General features: G+C 52.5%; 1 protein-coding gene across 1 annotated transcript in view; it reads right to left on the bottom strand.

The window, feature by feature from the left end:
• Nucleotides 1-15,396, bottom strand: part of cped1 (cadherin-like and PC-esterase domain containing 1) — a 39,939-nt gene that overhangs the window by 7,537 nt on the left and 17,006 nt on the right. The window contains exons 11-15 of the mRNA XM_084701795.1: nt 15,102-15,241; nt 14,652-14,713; nt 13,840-14,026; nt 12,996-13,173; nt 151-271 (exon numbers count right to left, since the gene is read on the bottom strand). Of these exons, the coding sequence (XP_084557921.1) occupies nt 151-271; nt 12,996-13,173; nt 13,840-14,026; nt 14,652-14,713; nt 15,102-15,241 (688 nt within the window). The remainder of the gene's footprint in view (nt 1-150; nt 272-12,995; nt 13,174-13,839; nt 14,027-14,651; nt 14,714-15,101; nt 15,242-15,396) is intronic.

The raw sequence follows: 15,396 nt of genomic DNA, 5'->3' as shown, positions 1-15,396 counted from the left end.
CACTCTCAGCCTCTAAATCAAAGGCCCGGAGTGTGTCAGCATGGCTAAAACCCAGCCACATCGCCTGGCAAGCTAACACACACACACCCAGCAGGACTCCATGTCAACATCTGCTCTGGAAACAGTTTAAGGAACCCGAGAGATGTGCACCTGGAACGTCCCCGGAAGCACAGGGCCGAGATGAAGCCTGGGGCTCGCCTGGCGCTGTGGGCTGGGAAGGGAAGGGCTGCAGTCCACAGGGTTGACCGGGCTGCACCACCAGGCCGCAGTCCTGCATAGACACGGGGAGAAGAAAAAGCAAACAAGATGTTGGTGCTGGTCAGTCATATTGGAATGCTGAAGTGTGTGTGTGTGTGTGTGTGTGTGTGTACCACAAAGATACATGTTGAGTGGATGTCATCTCTGATACATTGTGTGCCACCACAAAGCCATGCGGTCACAATGGAAGAATTCACAGCTACACCAATCGCCGTTCCGGCTAGATTTATGACCAGAGACTTGACAACTATATGCAAAGTGTGAGACAGTGTGTTGAGGTTGATGATGATGATGATGATGGTGGTGGTGGTTTTCCTCTCTTTTAGAGAACCAGGCTCGCAGACTGCCGAGTCATCACCTTCTCTCTCTCCTCCTCCTCTCCATACCTCACTTCTAGTCGTTCCCCCCCCCCATCTCTTTCACTTCACACTCATCCCTCCTTTCCGTCCGTTTTTTTGCTCTTCACCGCCCCCCCCACCCCCCCCCCCCCGCCGAATCCCTAAATGCCCCGAACTTTCCGGCAACTTAACTTTCCGGCAATGTCAAAAGGTGTCCGAAAGAGTCTCTTTTCGGCAAGACAGAATATAAAGTTGTGTCTACAGCGCCAGCTCTCTGAGAAAGGTCACGAGATGCGTCACAGACTGGAGTCACCATGACACTTCCCCCCCCTCCCTTTTGGCCTCTTTCACTTCTTTCCTCCTTTCTTCTTCCCCCCCCGCCCCTTTCTTCTCCTATCAAAGCGCAGTGGCGGCGGGCGCACTGACCCTCTCCGCTGGTGAGCCCGGGCAGGAGGTGAGAGGTCAGGGGTCAGGGGTCAAACAAACCTGACCGACCAATGACAGACAGCGGGCGGCTGTGTAACCGGGGTCCCGTGGGAGCCGTCGCGTCTGGCCCGGACTACAGAGAAGCCGCCCCCCCCCCCCGCAACCCCGCGACTGAACATCCCGCACGCACACACACTCCCACTCCCTAACGACACGCATATACACCTCGCGGTACGCACGCACTCGCACTCGGCGAGGACACGCACGCACACAGTCTCTCGTCGGTCTCACGCACATGTACGCGCGCCCCACACACACACACCGTACTTTCCTCCGAGGGGCTTCGCGCGTCCACACCACATTCCTCACACCGACGGCGCAGCTCTCAACAAAGTGCCACAAGACAACTTAACAGGGATTTTCTTGTTCATACCTGTGCACAGTGTACACAGGCAAACACAGGGATGGGGGAAGGTGGGGGGGGGGGGGAGGCGGGCGGTCCAAGGGTGCCGCCCGACCGCCCCGCCGCCTCCTTTCATCATCTCCTCCCTCATCCCTCGCTCCGCTCTTTCAATCACGCTGCCACGAAAAAAAAAAAAAAAAAAAAGGGATAAAGAGCCCCGCTTATAATTAGAACCTGAGAGAGGCGGCTGCGCTCCTTCTGTTCCCCTCCATTCCTTCTCTCTCTCTCTCCTTCTCTCCCTCTCTCTCTCTCTCTCTCTCTCTCTCTCTCTTTCCCTCTGTCTCTCTCTCTCCCTCTCTACCACCAACCTTGAACGACTCGCTAAAGTCTACTCTTGGTTGTCACCCGTCTTGAAATTCATTCCCCGACGAGGACTACGACGGCGCAAGCCTTCCTTCCCTGATGTAGCCTCGCTGATGAAATCTTGGTGAGTCTGTGTGTGTCTGCGTGTGTCTGTGTGTTTGTTTGTGTGTATGTTTGTGCGTATGCTACTCCAACAGTACAGTAATCCACCTTGGTCAAAGAGCTGAACTCATTTAGCCAGGTCAAATGACTCGCTACGCTCCCCTCCCCCCCCCCCAACACACGCGCACACACAAAGCGTGTGTAATCCGTCCACAGGGTCTATTAGATCATAGCAGCTTGTGGTTGAGTCTGGTAGTCTCGTTAAGGAGCTGCTCCCTGGCTTTGCTGGAGCACTGACATACGTCTGCTGTCCCCACACCTCCGGGACTTAATAGACACACTTCCAGGACCAGAACCTGGTCTGATTATACAAACTTCCGAGACCAGAACTGGGTCTGATGACATTGATCCACGCCCTGGTGCCTCCTCTGCTCACCTCCAGGGAGGAACTGGTTTGAAAGATCCAAAGATGAGTTTGTCGGAACGGTACAACGGGGCAAGAGGACAGGAATCTGGGGGCTGTGCTGTGTTTTACCAGAGGGGATCTGGTCTCTCCCGTGTGGGGTGTAAACACTGGTGATGGGAAAGGGGTAGGGGGGGGGGGGTATTTGAGGATTATAAATGATCCTTCCACACCACTCAACTAAAAAAGGTGCAAGGCATGTGAAGATGCACACACACACACACGTGCAAAGTCACACGTAACTTACACCCTGAGCACTCCTCTGACAATAACTTGCCTCGGGACGTTGGTGATTTATCTTAATCAGGATAAAATAAAGCTAGCTAAAAGTCCCCCCCCCCCACACACACACACACACACACACCCCTGCTTACGCCCCTGCAGGTCAATCTCTCCTCTCAGTGGAGGCTGGCGGCTGTTGAAGAGGGCTGGAGTATCCCTGGAAACCATGCAGGAAAAATATATACGGACTGAGGAAGGGAGAAGTCCTTCGGGGCGTTTACACTGTAAAGCTCGGAATTTCTGCCCCTTCTGAAATCCCAGTCCAGTGGTTATTTGAGAGTCCCAGAAACCTACACAGTATAGTACAGGCATAAAGCATTGAGACTGTCGACTTAAGTCTGTACTGTACTGGTCGAAAACAACACTCCAGAGTCCATCCCAGGGTTCTTAGGAGAGAAGAGAGGGGGATGGGAGGGGTCCACTGGTTGTTATTTGTCGATTTGAGTATTAAAAGTCATCATTCCTGATTTAATCCAAAGAACTCTTGCTCAACGTGAAATGCTAAAGAGTTGTGGAAAATGTTGTTAAAAGCCAGGTCATTCAAACAAGCACTAGACAGATCTGAAATGGATCTGTGCACTCCACAAGGTTGTCCAGAACACACATCTACTGGTTCTTCAAACAGGTACCACGAGGACTGCAGACAGACATCTTGGGGGCTTTCTGTTAGTAAAGAGTCATTGTAAGTCAAATAGGCGCAAACGCATTGTCTTGCTGAAACGTGTCAAAATGATGGAGATCGAAGTTATGAAAATTGGCTGTTTAGCACCAAGTGTCGCTCAGCCCGACTGACTTCCCAAGGCCAACTCCATCGGCTGGGGAAAAAAAAATGTCATTTCAACAACTGCAATTAGTGGGATGTCACACACATGTAGTGCTTTAGTAACATGTGCTCTGTGCGAAAGCTGGCTGCTTTGAATTTGTCTCCAGGAAGCAAAGTTGTTGACTCAATTGATCCAGATCAGATATCCTTAAACCCTGGCCTAGTCCGGGTGCCCGTGTCAAGCCACTTTAAGCCTTCTCTGTAATCTCCTCTCCAGGCACTGGTGGACAATACTTAGCTGTTGTAGCAGCTTGAGCTGTTGGAGTTAAGGTTAAAGCAGCATTTCGCGTAATCTGCCCGGTGATAGGATTAAGTCAAATGCTATAGGGTGTAATCCTGTATAGGACGGACATGCAGGTGGCTGAACTTCTATAGGCCACAGGCTCCGGGCGCTTCTCTGACTTGAGTCCAGGAAGACTGGACAGCCAGAGAAAGTAACAGAGACGGAGTTAGACATCCACAAAGAAAAAGAGAGAGGGAGAGAGAGGAAACAAGACAGAGAGAAGAAGAGCGAGTGAAAAAGAGAGACAGAAAGAAAAAGAGAGAGGGAGGGGGGGGGATGAGAGAGAGAGAGAAGCTACCTGGCTTGTGCATTGTTTTCTTTCCTCCCACAGTGCGAGGCCTTGAAACTTTATTTCACATCATGTCGACGGGCTGACCGGATTTCTTTTAGGAATTCTTGGAGAAATGTTGTTACATTTCTTGAGGGGATATCTGATTTTGCTCACAAGCGTGAGAAGAGTTTCCAGACTGGAAGGGGAGAGAAAGAGAAAGAGCAGAGCGCATGAAACAGACAGCAGAGACTGACTCAGAACAACTCCGAAATAATATGAGTTTGTCCCATGTAAGTATATTATTCATATTCACATGGGACCTCCAAACAAGCTCACTGAGAGACTTACAGTCAATACAGTCTGGACAATTAAGCCCCTGTGAGCCTGTGTCCATAAGTGTGTGTGTGTGTGTGTCACTGTAATCCCAGGGCCACAGGGGAAAGGGAGAGATGAAGAGAGGAACCCCATTGGCTGTCACAAAAGTGTGAGTCTGAGAGGGAAAATCATGGAGATATTCCTGTCGCAAAGCTAGCGGAAAACACCACCAGACACCGACACACACTACAGCAAAACAAATCAACGAGTTCATACGAACGCACCAACGCACACGCATCACTCAATCACTCGCAGATGGGTGCAATTTATCAGCCGGCTCAAATTAAATGTGGGAAGCGATGAGATGGTGAATGTAAGGGTGTTTGACAGGCATCATCTGATTGTTGTGATGGGGAACATGACCAGAGCAGAGGCTACCCTGCATGACGTGAACACCTCAAGACATGACTACACCGCCTCAACCATATGAGAGAGAGAGAGAGAGCGAGCGACCTCCGCCTACTACAGATTACACACTGTGCACATGACAAAAGACGACATGACACACACACACACGTGCAGTCAAAGGGCGTCGGTACAATAAAGCTTTGGAAGTTGAAGTGGCCCGGCTGTCAGATAAGAGGTTCCCAATTACACGCGGAGGAAATGAACACAGGTCCAAACTGACAGGGCCTCACCTCTCTCCCCCCTCTGGGGCCCACGCACCGTGTCCACAGCTACAGAAAGGGCCGGCGCAACTCGATACACACACACACACACGTGGATACAGCGCTGCTGTGCATCCCACTGGAATGCACTAGACAGTTCCAAGACGAGAGGACCTCTTCGTGGAGAGTCATATAAAGACTCTATTGAAAATAGACCTGAGACTGAGAGTGTGTGTGTGTGTGTGTTCAGACAGAAACACACACAGGTTTTGGCCCAGGCCCCAAAAATGAAAGAAGGAGGAATCTATTGGATCCATAAGATCCACTTCAAACATGTGCGTGCTTCTACATCACAATCACCGCTCCATGCCCATAGGCTGCAAACCGAGGTTGCAAACCAAGGTGGTTTAAAGTGGAGGAACACATGTCTAGTATGTTCCACTAATCTCGTTTCCCAGAGTTCTCTTCTCTACGACACCAGTTTGTCTGAAAAGACTGCAGTTTCCCCCGTCTACCTCCTGGAGAGAGAGAGTATTCCATTCAGGAGACAGAGCCGGTTAGAGCCTGCTAGAAGCACATCAGACGTGGTCGCTAGGGGTTAGTAACGACCGCTGCGGTTACGTCAAGGATGTTTAAACCATACGGTCGGTCGACGCGAGGACTGCAGTCTTGGCTGCCTGACGTCAAACTGGCGCGGGGTAGAGAGAGAGAGAACCCAGGAGCGGAAGCGAGAGGGGAGCGCGCTACCCTGTGGGCCCTGTGTTAAGCTCATCAGCGCGCGAGCGGCTAACGATAGCATGGCGCCGTTAGCATGGGGCCATTAGCATGAGGCCGTTAGGATGGGGGGGAACATTGACCGAGACGGAGTGAGTGAGATGGATGGAGAGACAAACAGAGAAGAGGTGGAAAGAGAGGCTGAAATAATTGAGACAGAGAGAGAGAGAGAGAGAGAGAGAGAGAAAGAAAGAAAGAAAGAAAGAAAGAAAGAAAGAAAGAAAGAAAGAAAGAAAGAAAGAAAGAAAGAAAGAGAGAGAGCGAGAGAGAGAGAGAGAGAGAGAGAGAGAGAGAGAGAGAGAGAGAGAGAGAGAGAGAGAGAGAGAGAGAGAGAGAGAGAGAGAGAGAGAGAGAATGGGTTCCTCGGATTCAGATCCAGGTCAGTAATTGAGCCTGACCTGGAAGACACACTAGACGAGCGGTTGTTAGCAGATGTTGTTGAACTGGAAGTGGGAAAGCAAGATCAATTGAAAAGGGAGAAGGGGGTGAAAGAGATAGAGAGAAAGAAAGAACGAGACAAAGAGATGAGAAACAGACGATGACAAAACCAGCATGGAAAAAAAGGTGATTTGGTACATTTCATTTAGAAGAGCCCATCAGTAGCCAATCAGAGATGGGACCCCTCCGTTCAGGAGTGACGTAGCATCTAAGTGACGGTGTCAACCTTGTTGTCCGAACCAGAAGTGACTGGCGGGACGCGGTCCTGGCTGTAGCTCGTGGAATGTGAGGATAATTACCCCCCCCCCCCCTCTCTCTCACAATCCACCGCAAAACAAGAGCGGCAGGAACCACTTAACCTCTGATTGGTGGGTTTTTAACGGAGCCAAGCCTCCGGAAACCTCTCCGGCCCCCCTCTGCCCGCCCGCTGGGACACCAGCTCCTTGGTTACGTGCTGTGGCGGAGAGAACATGGCAGGCACTCTGTAAGTACAGGACCTGCTCGTATGGGCTCCCATAAGCCTTGAGTTACATTAATCATATGCGCAATCACAGTGAAAACAGACTGGGGGGGGGGGGTAGGATGGAGTACGTGTGTGTGTGTGTGTGTGAGTCCGAGGGCTCCTGTTATTAAGATCCGGGAGGCCTCCCGTATGCCCCAGCTTGTTTTTCCACGGTAGAAACTGCGCCGCGCTTTAGTTGCGGTCAACGGGCGCAAGCAAACGGGGCGGGGGGGGGGGGGGGGATTTTCTCCTTTCCCCCCTCGCTCGTGCTCGTGTGAGAGGGAGGCTTTGCTCGGCACAGCGCAGGGGCACTCCAGCCTCTTCTCGCCCCGGCCAAGACCTCAACAACCAGAAATTTGTACTGGTTAGAGCGTGTTAGGGGGGGGGGGGGGGGTGTAGAAGCTCCCCCCCCCCCAAAAAAAAATATATATACTCAACTTGAACAGTCATAATTACAAGGAATTTCGGCTTTAGCGGTTACTGCAGAGAACTGGATGGAGACAAGTGAGACCGCGATGAAGTACGTCTGGCTGAATTTGTTTGTCTTAGGCTGTTCTCGAGTTTTGAGAGAATCCACACACACATGTGCGCATGCACGCACTAAACAGATGTACCAGACGTCCCGTGGTTTACAGGGTTTTGGTTTCAAAATCAGTAGAATCCGGCGTAGACCGAGCCAAGTTCTGATTGGTTCTGGAGAACCGGTGGTTCACAAGATATACCCCTCGCTGATCACAATAGACCCCTCTGGATTAACCATGCCAGACTGTGTATGTGTCTGTCTCTGTATGTGTCTGGGAGTGTGTGTGTGTGATGGACAACAGGAAGAGAGTGATCATAAGCATAAAGATACTTCAGTTGAAGTGTGATTGCCCTCAACAACACACCACACAGCCAAACACAACCCAGCAGCTCCCCAAGTACAGAGTTTGTGTGTATGTTTGTTTCTGAGTATCAGTTAAATGGACTCTGTAGCGAGAGTGTGTTTCTCTATGTGATAACGTGTGTCACAGGGGCACTTTAGAAACCTATTATTTGACTGCCAACTAAAATCCCCTCTCACACATCATAACGTGAAAGTTGTTTTCACAGCTTTCCCAGACACGATGTTCCTACGGCCTGCAACCTAGAAGCACAGCTCACCCAGGGAGACTCAACCCCCGTCACGCTGAGAAGAGAGCTCGCACGATCCTATCTACCTACTTCCGGAATATTCCGGAACGGGAGGACGCCTTCGCGGCCATGCGGTACGCGAGGGAGAGAGGGAACAGAGGGGAAGAACAAGGGGGGAATAGTTAGTGAGGGGGGTAAAGGGGGGGGGGGGGGGTTTAACAACGCACTGAAGTAGGCTCTTGAGACCTAAAACAACCCCCACGCCAGGTTGTGCTCACCTCCCTTCCTCTTACCTTCCTGCCCTCCCTTCTATCTCTCTCCCTCTCACCCTCCCCTCGACCCTCCGTTCCTCCTCTCCTCTCCACAGACCCCCCTCTCTGGGTTCATATGCTGATCTGAGGCCATGTGCTCTTTGTCATGAGGAACCACAGCTCCTCACTGGAATGATTCTCATGGACCCAGACAGAGAGTGTGTGTTTGTGCCTGTGTGTGTGTGTGTGTGTGTGTGTGTGTGCCTCCCTAAAGCAAACAGCATGTGTGTCGTCCACGGCAGAGATCTCTGAGAGATGAAAGCAGTTGGCCGACTGCCCCACCAATCAGACTCAATCATACCATCCAGGCTCCGTACTGTCGACGCCTGACTGAAAAACATGAACCCACACATCTGAGACAGAATTAAAGAGGAGGGCGGGGGGGGAGATAAAAAAGAGGAACAATCTGTAGGGATGAACTCGTCCGGGGCTGAGTATTGGAACACACAGAGACAGAGGAGTCCTGTTCTAATCTTCTCCCGTTTACCCAACTCCCCCCCCCCACACACACACACACACCTGCCCCCCAAAACCTCCCTCTCACGGAGATAAGAGAACCTCCGTGACCACTTAATGAACCATTTTTTTCCCCCTTGCGAGAGGGCGGATCCTCCGCCATCCTCTCCACATGACCTCCCAGGATCAAACACACCTGGCGGGGGGGGGGGGGCACGTTCATGTGGATTGGTCTGTTGGCCTAACGAGAGGCTAGGATGAGCCCGTCTGTGGACCGATCCTCTCTCCTCGCGTCACCCACACCCCACCCACACCCCACACACCCCTTCTTGAATGGTAACATGGAGGAGACAAGTTGAGAGGTAAAGAGAGACAGAGAGAGAGAGAGAGATAGAGAGAGAGAGAGAGAGAGAGAGAGAGAGAGTGAGAGAGAGTGAGAGAGAGTGAGAGAGAGAGAGAGAGAGAGAGAGAGAGAGAGAGGGAGAGAAAGAGAGGGAGAGAGCGAGAGAGAGAGAGACAAGAGAGAGAGATGGAGAGGTGGATGGAGGATGAGGGTTCGGGGGAGGCAGGGTGCAACAGAGGCTGCTTCTGTGTGTCTGCGCTGGGCTGCCGAGGGGAGGCTTTTCACCGTCCCGAGGAATTCACAGCTGCAGCTCTTCAAAGGGGCCGGCCTCTGTGCTGAGCCCTCTGCCCCGCCCCGCCCTGCCCATGCCCCCCCCCCCCCCCCCCCATCCTGCTCTGGCCAGTTTGCCCAAACCTGAGAAACCTGCTCCTAGCGGGGGGGGGGGGGGTGGGGGGGGCGCAGGAGACCCCGCAGTAGGACAAGGAGAGGGACACGGACAAGTCCCAATGAGTCACCTGTCCCGGCAAACCAGTCAGCCACTCAATCACACCGCCAGCCAACTAAGCAGCAAACGGAGCGGCCAGCCAGACGAGCCAAGTGTGCCAGCCTGCACCTGTGATCGCCAGCTCTAGCCAGATCAAACCAGGCGGTAGCGTTGGACAGCCTGTTGATATTACCAGAGCAGTTGAGGGCGCTCACATGATAGCACTTCAATAGACTCCCACACAGCATGAATAGAAGCCTTGTTCTCCCCCCCCCCCCTCCTCCCCCTCTCCCCCTACACACACACACACACACACACACACACACTGCCCAGCCCCTGGAGTACCCCCCACGAAGGATGGGTGTACAAACTCTCTCGCTCTCCCGGTGACCCACAGACGGAGAGGAGAGGGGGATTGAGGGATTGAGGGAGGGAGGGAGGGAGGTCAGAGGTAAGAGCGAGCGGCGGGAAGGAAGGCTGGCGGAAGGATAGACAAGGGTGAGTGTCGCTTGTTTGCTCTCGCGGGGTCGTACCCCGGCCCGGCACTGAGGACAGATGTCCGGCAGACGAACAGCAGGGGGTCCGCGTGCACACACACACACACAGAGAACAGGACAGAACGGAGAGCTGGCAATGCGGCACAGGATCCCAGATTGCGGTGTAAACAGTGTTCAGCTAGAGAACCCAACATCACCTAGAGAAGAGCAGAGCAGGGAACACTCTAATAAGCACAGCACCGCCACAGACACCCGACTTTGTGTTGTGCAACTGTGAAAGTCAACTGTCAGCTATTCATGTAAGTAGCCTGTCTGTGTGTGTGTGTGGGTGTGTGTGTGATAAAGGGTTGCATCAGACAGGAGAGTGAGCCAGCACATCTGTAAAGGCCAGCGTGACTGCTTTCTCATAGGGATCAAGGTGAAGAACTGTGGTATGTCCTTGGATGTGTGAAGAGAGTTTGTGTGTGAGAGAGAGAGAGACAGAGAGGGAGACAGAGAGACAGAGAGAGAGAGAGACAGAGAGAGAGAGAGAGAGAGAGAGAGAGAGAGAGAGAGAGAGAGAGAGAGAGAGAGAGAGAGAGAGAGAGAGAGAGAGAGAGAGAGAGAGAGAGAGAAAGAGAGAGAGATAAGAAATTAACCACTCCAACAGATGGACACACGTGGAGCTGGGCTCTGGATGAACCAAAACCCAGCGCAGAGGAACACCAAGCCAATGTCTCAATCAAACGTTCTGTCCTTAAAGATTTGGTTATGAAACACGGACCCTTTGAGCAGAAACACAGCCGTAACCGAACCGTCCAAATTTCCCACGATGACTCAAGACTCTCAAGCCCTTGTGGCAGACAGCACAGTTGAACACAATCAACGTGACACAGGCTACACAAGACATTCTGCACCAATACATACAAATGAGGAATTGAAGTGTCCTTGAGAAACAAATACACGTGTTTTAATGAGGGGGAAAAAAAACAGGTCAATAATGATAATAGAATTGAATTCATGCTTCAAAAGCATTCCTACTTCAGTATGCCACCTTGCCCTGCCTGGCTTTGGTTAATGGTTTTCCACAGCCAGCTTGGTTAATTGGCCGGCCGTGACTGGGTCCATCTAACTGAGTCTGAGCACGGAAGCGTCGTTTGTGTGTGTGTCGGTGTGTGTGTGCATGTTTCGAAGTATCCCGTGTGTTCGTACATGCGTCGGTGTGTATGTGGGCATGCACGTTCAGCCGTGTCACGAACAAATATGTGTGTGTTTGCTCCATTGACAGTACCACTGGAAAGAATGAAGTCTTCATGGTTCATGGCCGTAGTAATCATGATCATCTGCGATCGCTTTCGGAAATCAGAGGCCTTGATGGATGCCGTCACTACAAGCCTGTGAAACAAAGGATGGAACTCGTCCGATACACGCAACACACACCTATGACCCTGCACGGCCGTGGGATCGCCTTGCCCTGAAACTCGACAGACATTGTGTGTGGGCGCGTGTGTGCATTTGGAACAAACCATGACAACCCCATTCTTATGATGTGCTCAACACACCACCTGTGCCCCCCCCCCCCAGTACCCCGCTAAGGAGGTCACCAGCTGTGTGTGTGAGAGAGAGTGAATGTACGAGGAACTTCAGCATACAACGGGGTAATGGGCAGGGGTTCAGAATGGACGTGCAAGGTACAGCGAAGTGGGTTCGTGTTAGGCTTGGTGGACAGGGTTGGGGCTAGGCTTGGTGGACAGGGTTGGGGCTAGGCTTGGTGGACAGGGTTGGGGCGAGGCTTGGTGGACAGGGTTGGGGCTAGGCTTGGTGGACAGGGTTGGGGCTAGGCTTGGTGGACAGGGTTGGAGCTAGGCTTGGTGGACAGGGTTGGGGCTAGGCTTGGTGGACAGGGTTGGGGTGGGTGAGCAGGGTAGGCTACACTAGACATGTCTTTGTGACCCTGAGGAGGATCTGGGGAGGAGGGCTGCACGTACACTCCCACACCCAGGCCACATAGCTAGCATACCACACACACACACAATTACTATGGGACATGTTCAGTGTGCAGCTATATAGTATAACTGAGAGAGAGACAGAGAGAGAGAGCGAGAGAGAGAGAGAGAGAGAGAGAGAGAGAGAGAGAGAGAGAGAGAGAGAGAGAGAGAGAGAGAGAGAAAGAGAGAGAGAGAGAGAGTAAGAGAGAGATACAGAGAGTGTCTGTGTGCATGCACACATGGGGACAAATCGATGGGTCAAGTAAGGGTGAGATTTGCTCAAAACATCTGCACAACAGCAGCAAATGATCGAGAGGGATTGACCCAGAGCTTACTAAGAGATCAATTATGTTCTGTTTTCTTCACCCTCAACACCACCACACCCCCACACCCCTAAACATCTCTCTCTGTCCCTGGACGAAGGCTTGAGAATGGAGTATGCACAATCTGTAACCCCTAACCACAACTCCAGGCAAACTAACCGTGCTCAATGACAGCCCCTGACACAGGAAGCGACCCAACCATCAACCAGGCCCGGCCGCAACACCCGGTAAGAGACCCGCCAGCGAAGCCCTCAAACCAAAAGGCTGATGAGGCAAACAACGTTTCCCTGCAGAGCGAGCTCATTTGTTCGCTTTCCGCATACGTGCGTGCGGTCGAGGGTCGTTGGCGCGCCAGGGCCCGTAAATCCACCGGCACTTCCTCCCACCACAGATTGAAAAGCGTCGATTCTGCCTCGTTCTGGATGGCACTGGCTGGGAATAGTGGACTTCTGGTTGTGCGCGGTCTCAGGCCGTAGGTTAACCCTAACCCTAACACCTCACAACAACAAGAACTCTCTCAAATGTAGCTCTGTGTGGCGCGGAACATTCGCCATGGGTCAAAAATATATCAAATAACAAATCATTTCCACATTCACAACCTTGAAGGCACATCAATCAATATTAGAAAGAAAGACTCAAGAAGGAGAGAAAGGCAGAGAGAGCCAGACAGACAGATGTAAAACAATAAATACATGGAAAAGCCTGTCCAGTATGTTGGCCTATTCCGTTTGAGGGCTGGTGGTGTTAGTGTGTTAGTGTGTGTGTGTGCGTGTGTGCGCACGGCTACAGTACCTGCACAAAGCCGCAGGTCACATGCTCCCCAAACATGGGCAGGCTGGGCCGGCTCTCGCGGTACATGTGCAGGGTGTATATCGCCATGACAACGGGCGGCCCAGACTCGGTCGCGGCCTCGTCCGTCACCAGGATGTTGATTCGGCTGTTGCCAAGGCCGACGGGGTAGTTGGCCGTCCTGTGGAGGGAGATCAGAGGAGCTTCTCAGAAACATGGCAAAAGAGGATGAGGGCTAGACATGATAGATAAGCTCCGACACACACACAGACACTCACACACACACACACACACACACAGGCATACACACACACAGACACACAGACAGACACACACACCATCATATTGGTGACAAAGGGCAAAGGGGCTTATGTATTAATCCCCAACAGTAATGCCAGAAGTCATTCTTTGCAGTTGGCATGTGATCGTGTGTGTGTGTAGAATGTTTGTGGTGTGTGTGTGGAAGGGGGGGGTGGGGGGGTGGGGGGGGGCTAACAGAGGTCGATCCTCTGACATCAGCGCTATTGAGTAAAACAGGCGCTAATCAGGGATTGGCTTGACTCTGTGGTGCTGACATGGGAAGGAGAGGGAAATATACAAATCATTTCCTTACACACACACACACAGACAGACACACACACAGACAGACACGCTGTACGCACACACCAACGCTGACCCAAATCAGGAATTTCTCCATTGCGCACACACACACACACACACACACACACACACACGCACACACAGTCTGCTAAACAGTGGGAGCTGCAGCCAAACAAGGCCAGGCTCCATGGTTAGGGGTGAAAGGTCACAGGGGATGGGGGAGGGAGTGGGGGGGGGTGTGTGTGACCTCGGTCCTCCGTGTTCGTCCAGGTGGACGCGGCAGGAGCGGCCGGCGGGCTGGGGACGGATGCGGAGCGTCACCACGTCGAAGGGGACCTCGGCCCGGTACACCTTCACCCCGGGGCTAAAGGGGGGGCTCAGGGTGAGGAGGGGGTCTGTGTACAGCTGTCTGAGGTGGGGGTCCCCACAGCCATCTGGGGGAACGGGGGGGAGGGAGGGGGAGGGAGGGAGGGAAATAAATAATTATTTTCCACAATCTGTATAAACGGTAAGATAGTTACTGTACTTTGGCACCATACTGTAGCAGTGTGTGTGTGTGAGTGTGTGTGTGTTTGTCTATGTGGAGGCGTGGGATGCCCATTATCTTCAATCAAAGAGATTAAAGTGAAGCAGATTCACACAACATATCACACACAACTATGTAATTTGCGGCGCAGGGAGCAGAACTGTTAATCACTCACAGGAACCTGAACATCATGTCGAACACACACACACACACTCACACACACACACCCAGGAATGTTAATAGCAGTACCCTGAGGTCTACACATGTGGTGTACAAGCCAAGTGAAGGCTCTATTTTATCATTACACACATACACACACAGACACACACACACACACACACACATACAGACACATACAGACACACACACACACACCTGGCAGGCCTCCACTCCCAACAGATCCTCTCACCACTCTCACCATGAAACAGACAACAAGCTGCAGTGTGTGCTCCGCTCAGCTTCCTGTAGAACGCACCAGAAGACAATAAGCAGAAGGAGTCTAGCTTTTGTCCGGCCAATAAGAAGCGTCTAACCTCTGTCTCCGGGCAGGTCCTGGACTCCTGGCTCCTCGTTACGCGTCCCTGTGGCGTCAGTCCTGTGGGACACACGGACAAACGGACACATCTGCCATGCTGCACACTGACACAGCGTTGTGTTGGGTCGCTGGACTCCTCCTCAGTATCCCTGCCTCTGTGTGGGGTCAATGTCTCCCGCTAGGGTCAGCATCTACCTGCAGGAGCCAGGGGTGGACTACCTCCGGAGGCCTGATTGACGCCACAGACTGATTGTTCACGCGTAAGCGGGAAAGGACGTCGATTGAGAGTGACGTGTCTGTGAGCGACAATTGTGTCCTTGGGCAAGGCACTTCCCCCTACTCGACTCGGGGAGAATGTCCCTGTACTCACTGTAAGTCGCTTTGGATCAGAGCCTCTGCTAAAATGACTCAATGTGAAATGTAATGAGTGAGCGAGTGAGCTTCTCACTGGTTCCTCTGGCCGTAGTAGGAGCGGATCCCATCCAGCAGCGCGGGCAGACGAGGTGTCCTCCCAGAATGCTCTGCCCCGGCGGGCGGGGGGTGGTCAGCCTGGGGACGCCTGTGGCCGGGAGGAGCTGAGGGATGAAGCTGCCCAACAAACACACACACACACACACACAGCTTGTGGGAACACACACTCTCAGGAAACTACTACACAAGCTTCCCGTCCAATCTGACCAATCTGGAGGAAGTACCCGTGAATCCAATCACTGACATCCTCCATCGACTCCCTACTGCGAAGT

This window comes from Hypomesus nipponensis, chromosome 7, assembly GCF_054491055.1.
Source record: "Hypomesus nipponensis isolate SF chromosome 7, ASM5449105v1, whole genome shotgun sequence".
NCBI classification, from domain to species: Eukaryota; Metazoa; Chordata; class Actinopteri; order Osmeriformes; family Osmeridae; genus Hypomesus; species Hypomesus nipponensis.
Note: the sequence above shows the minus strand (reverse complement) of the source record. Positions and strands in the feature narration are given on the sequence as shown.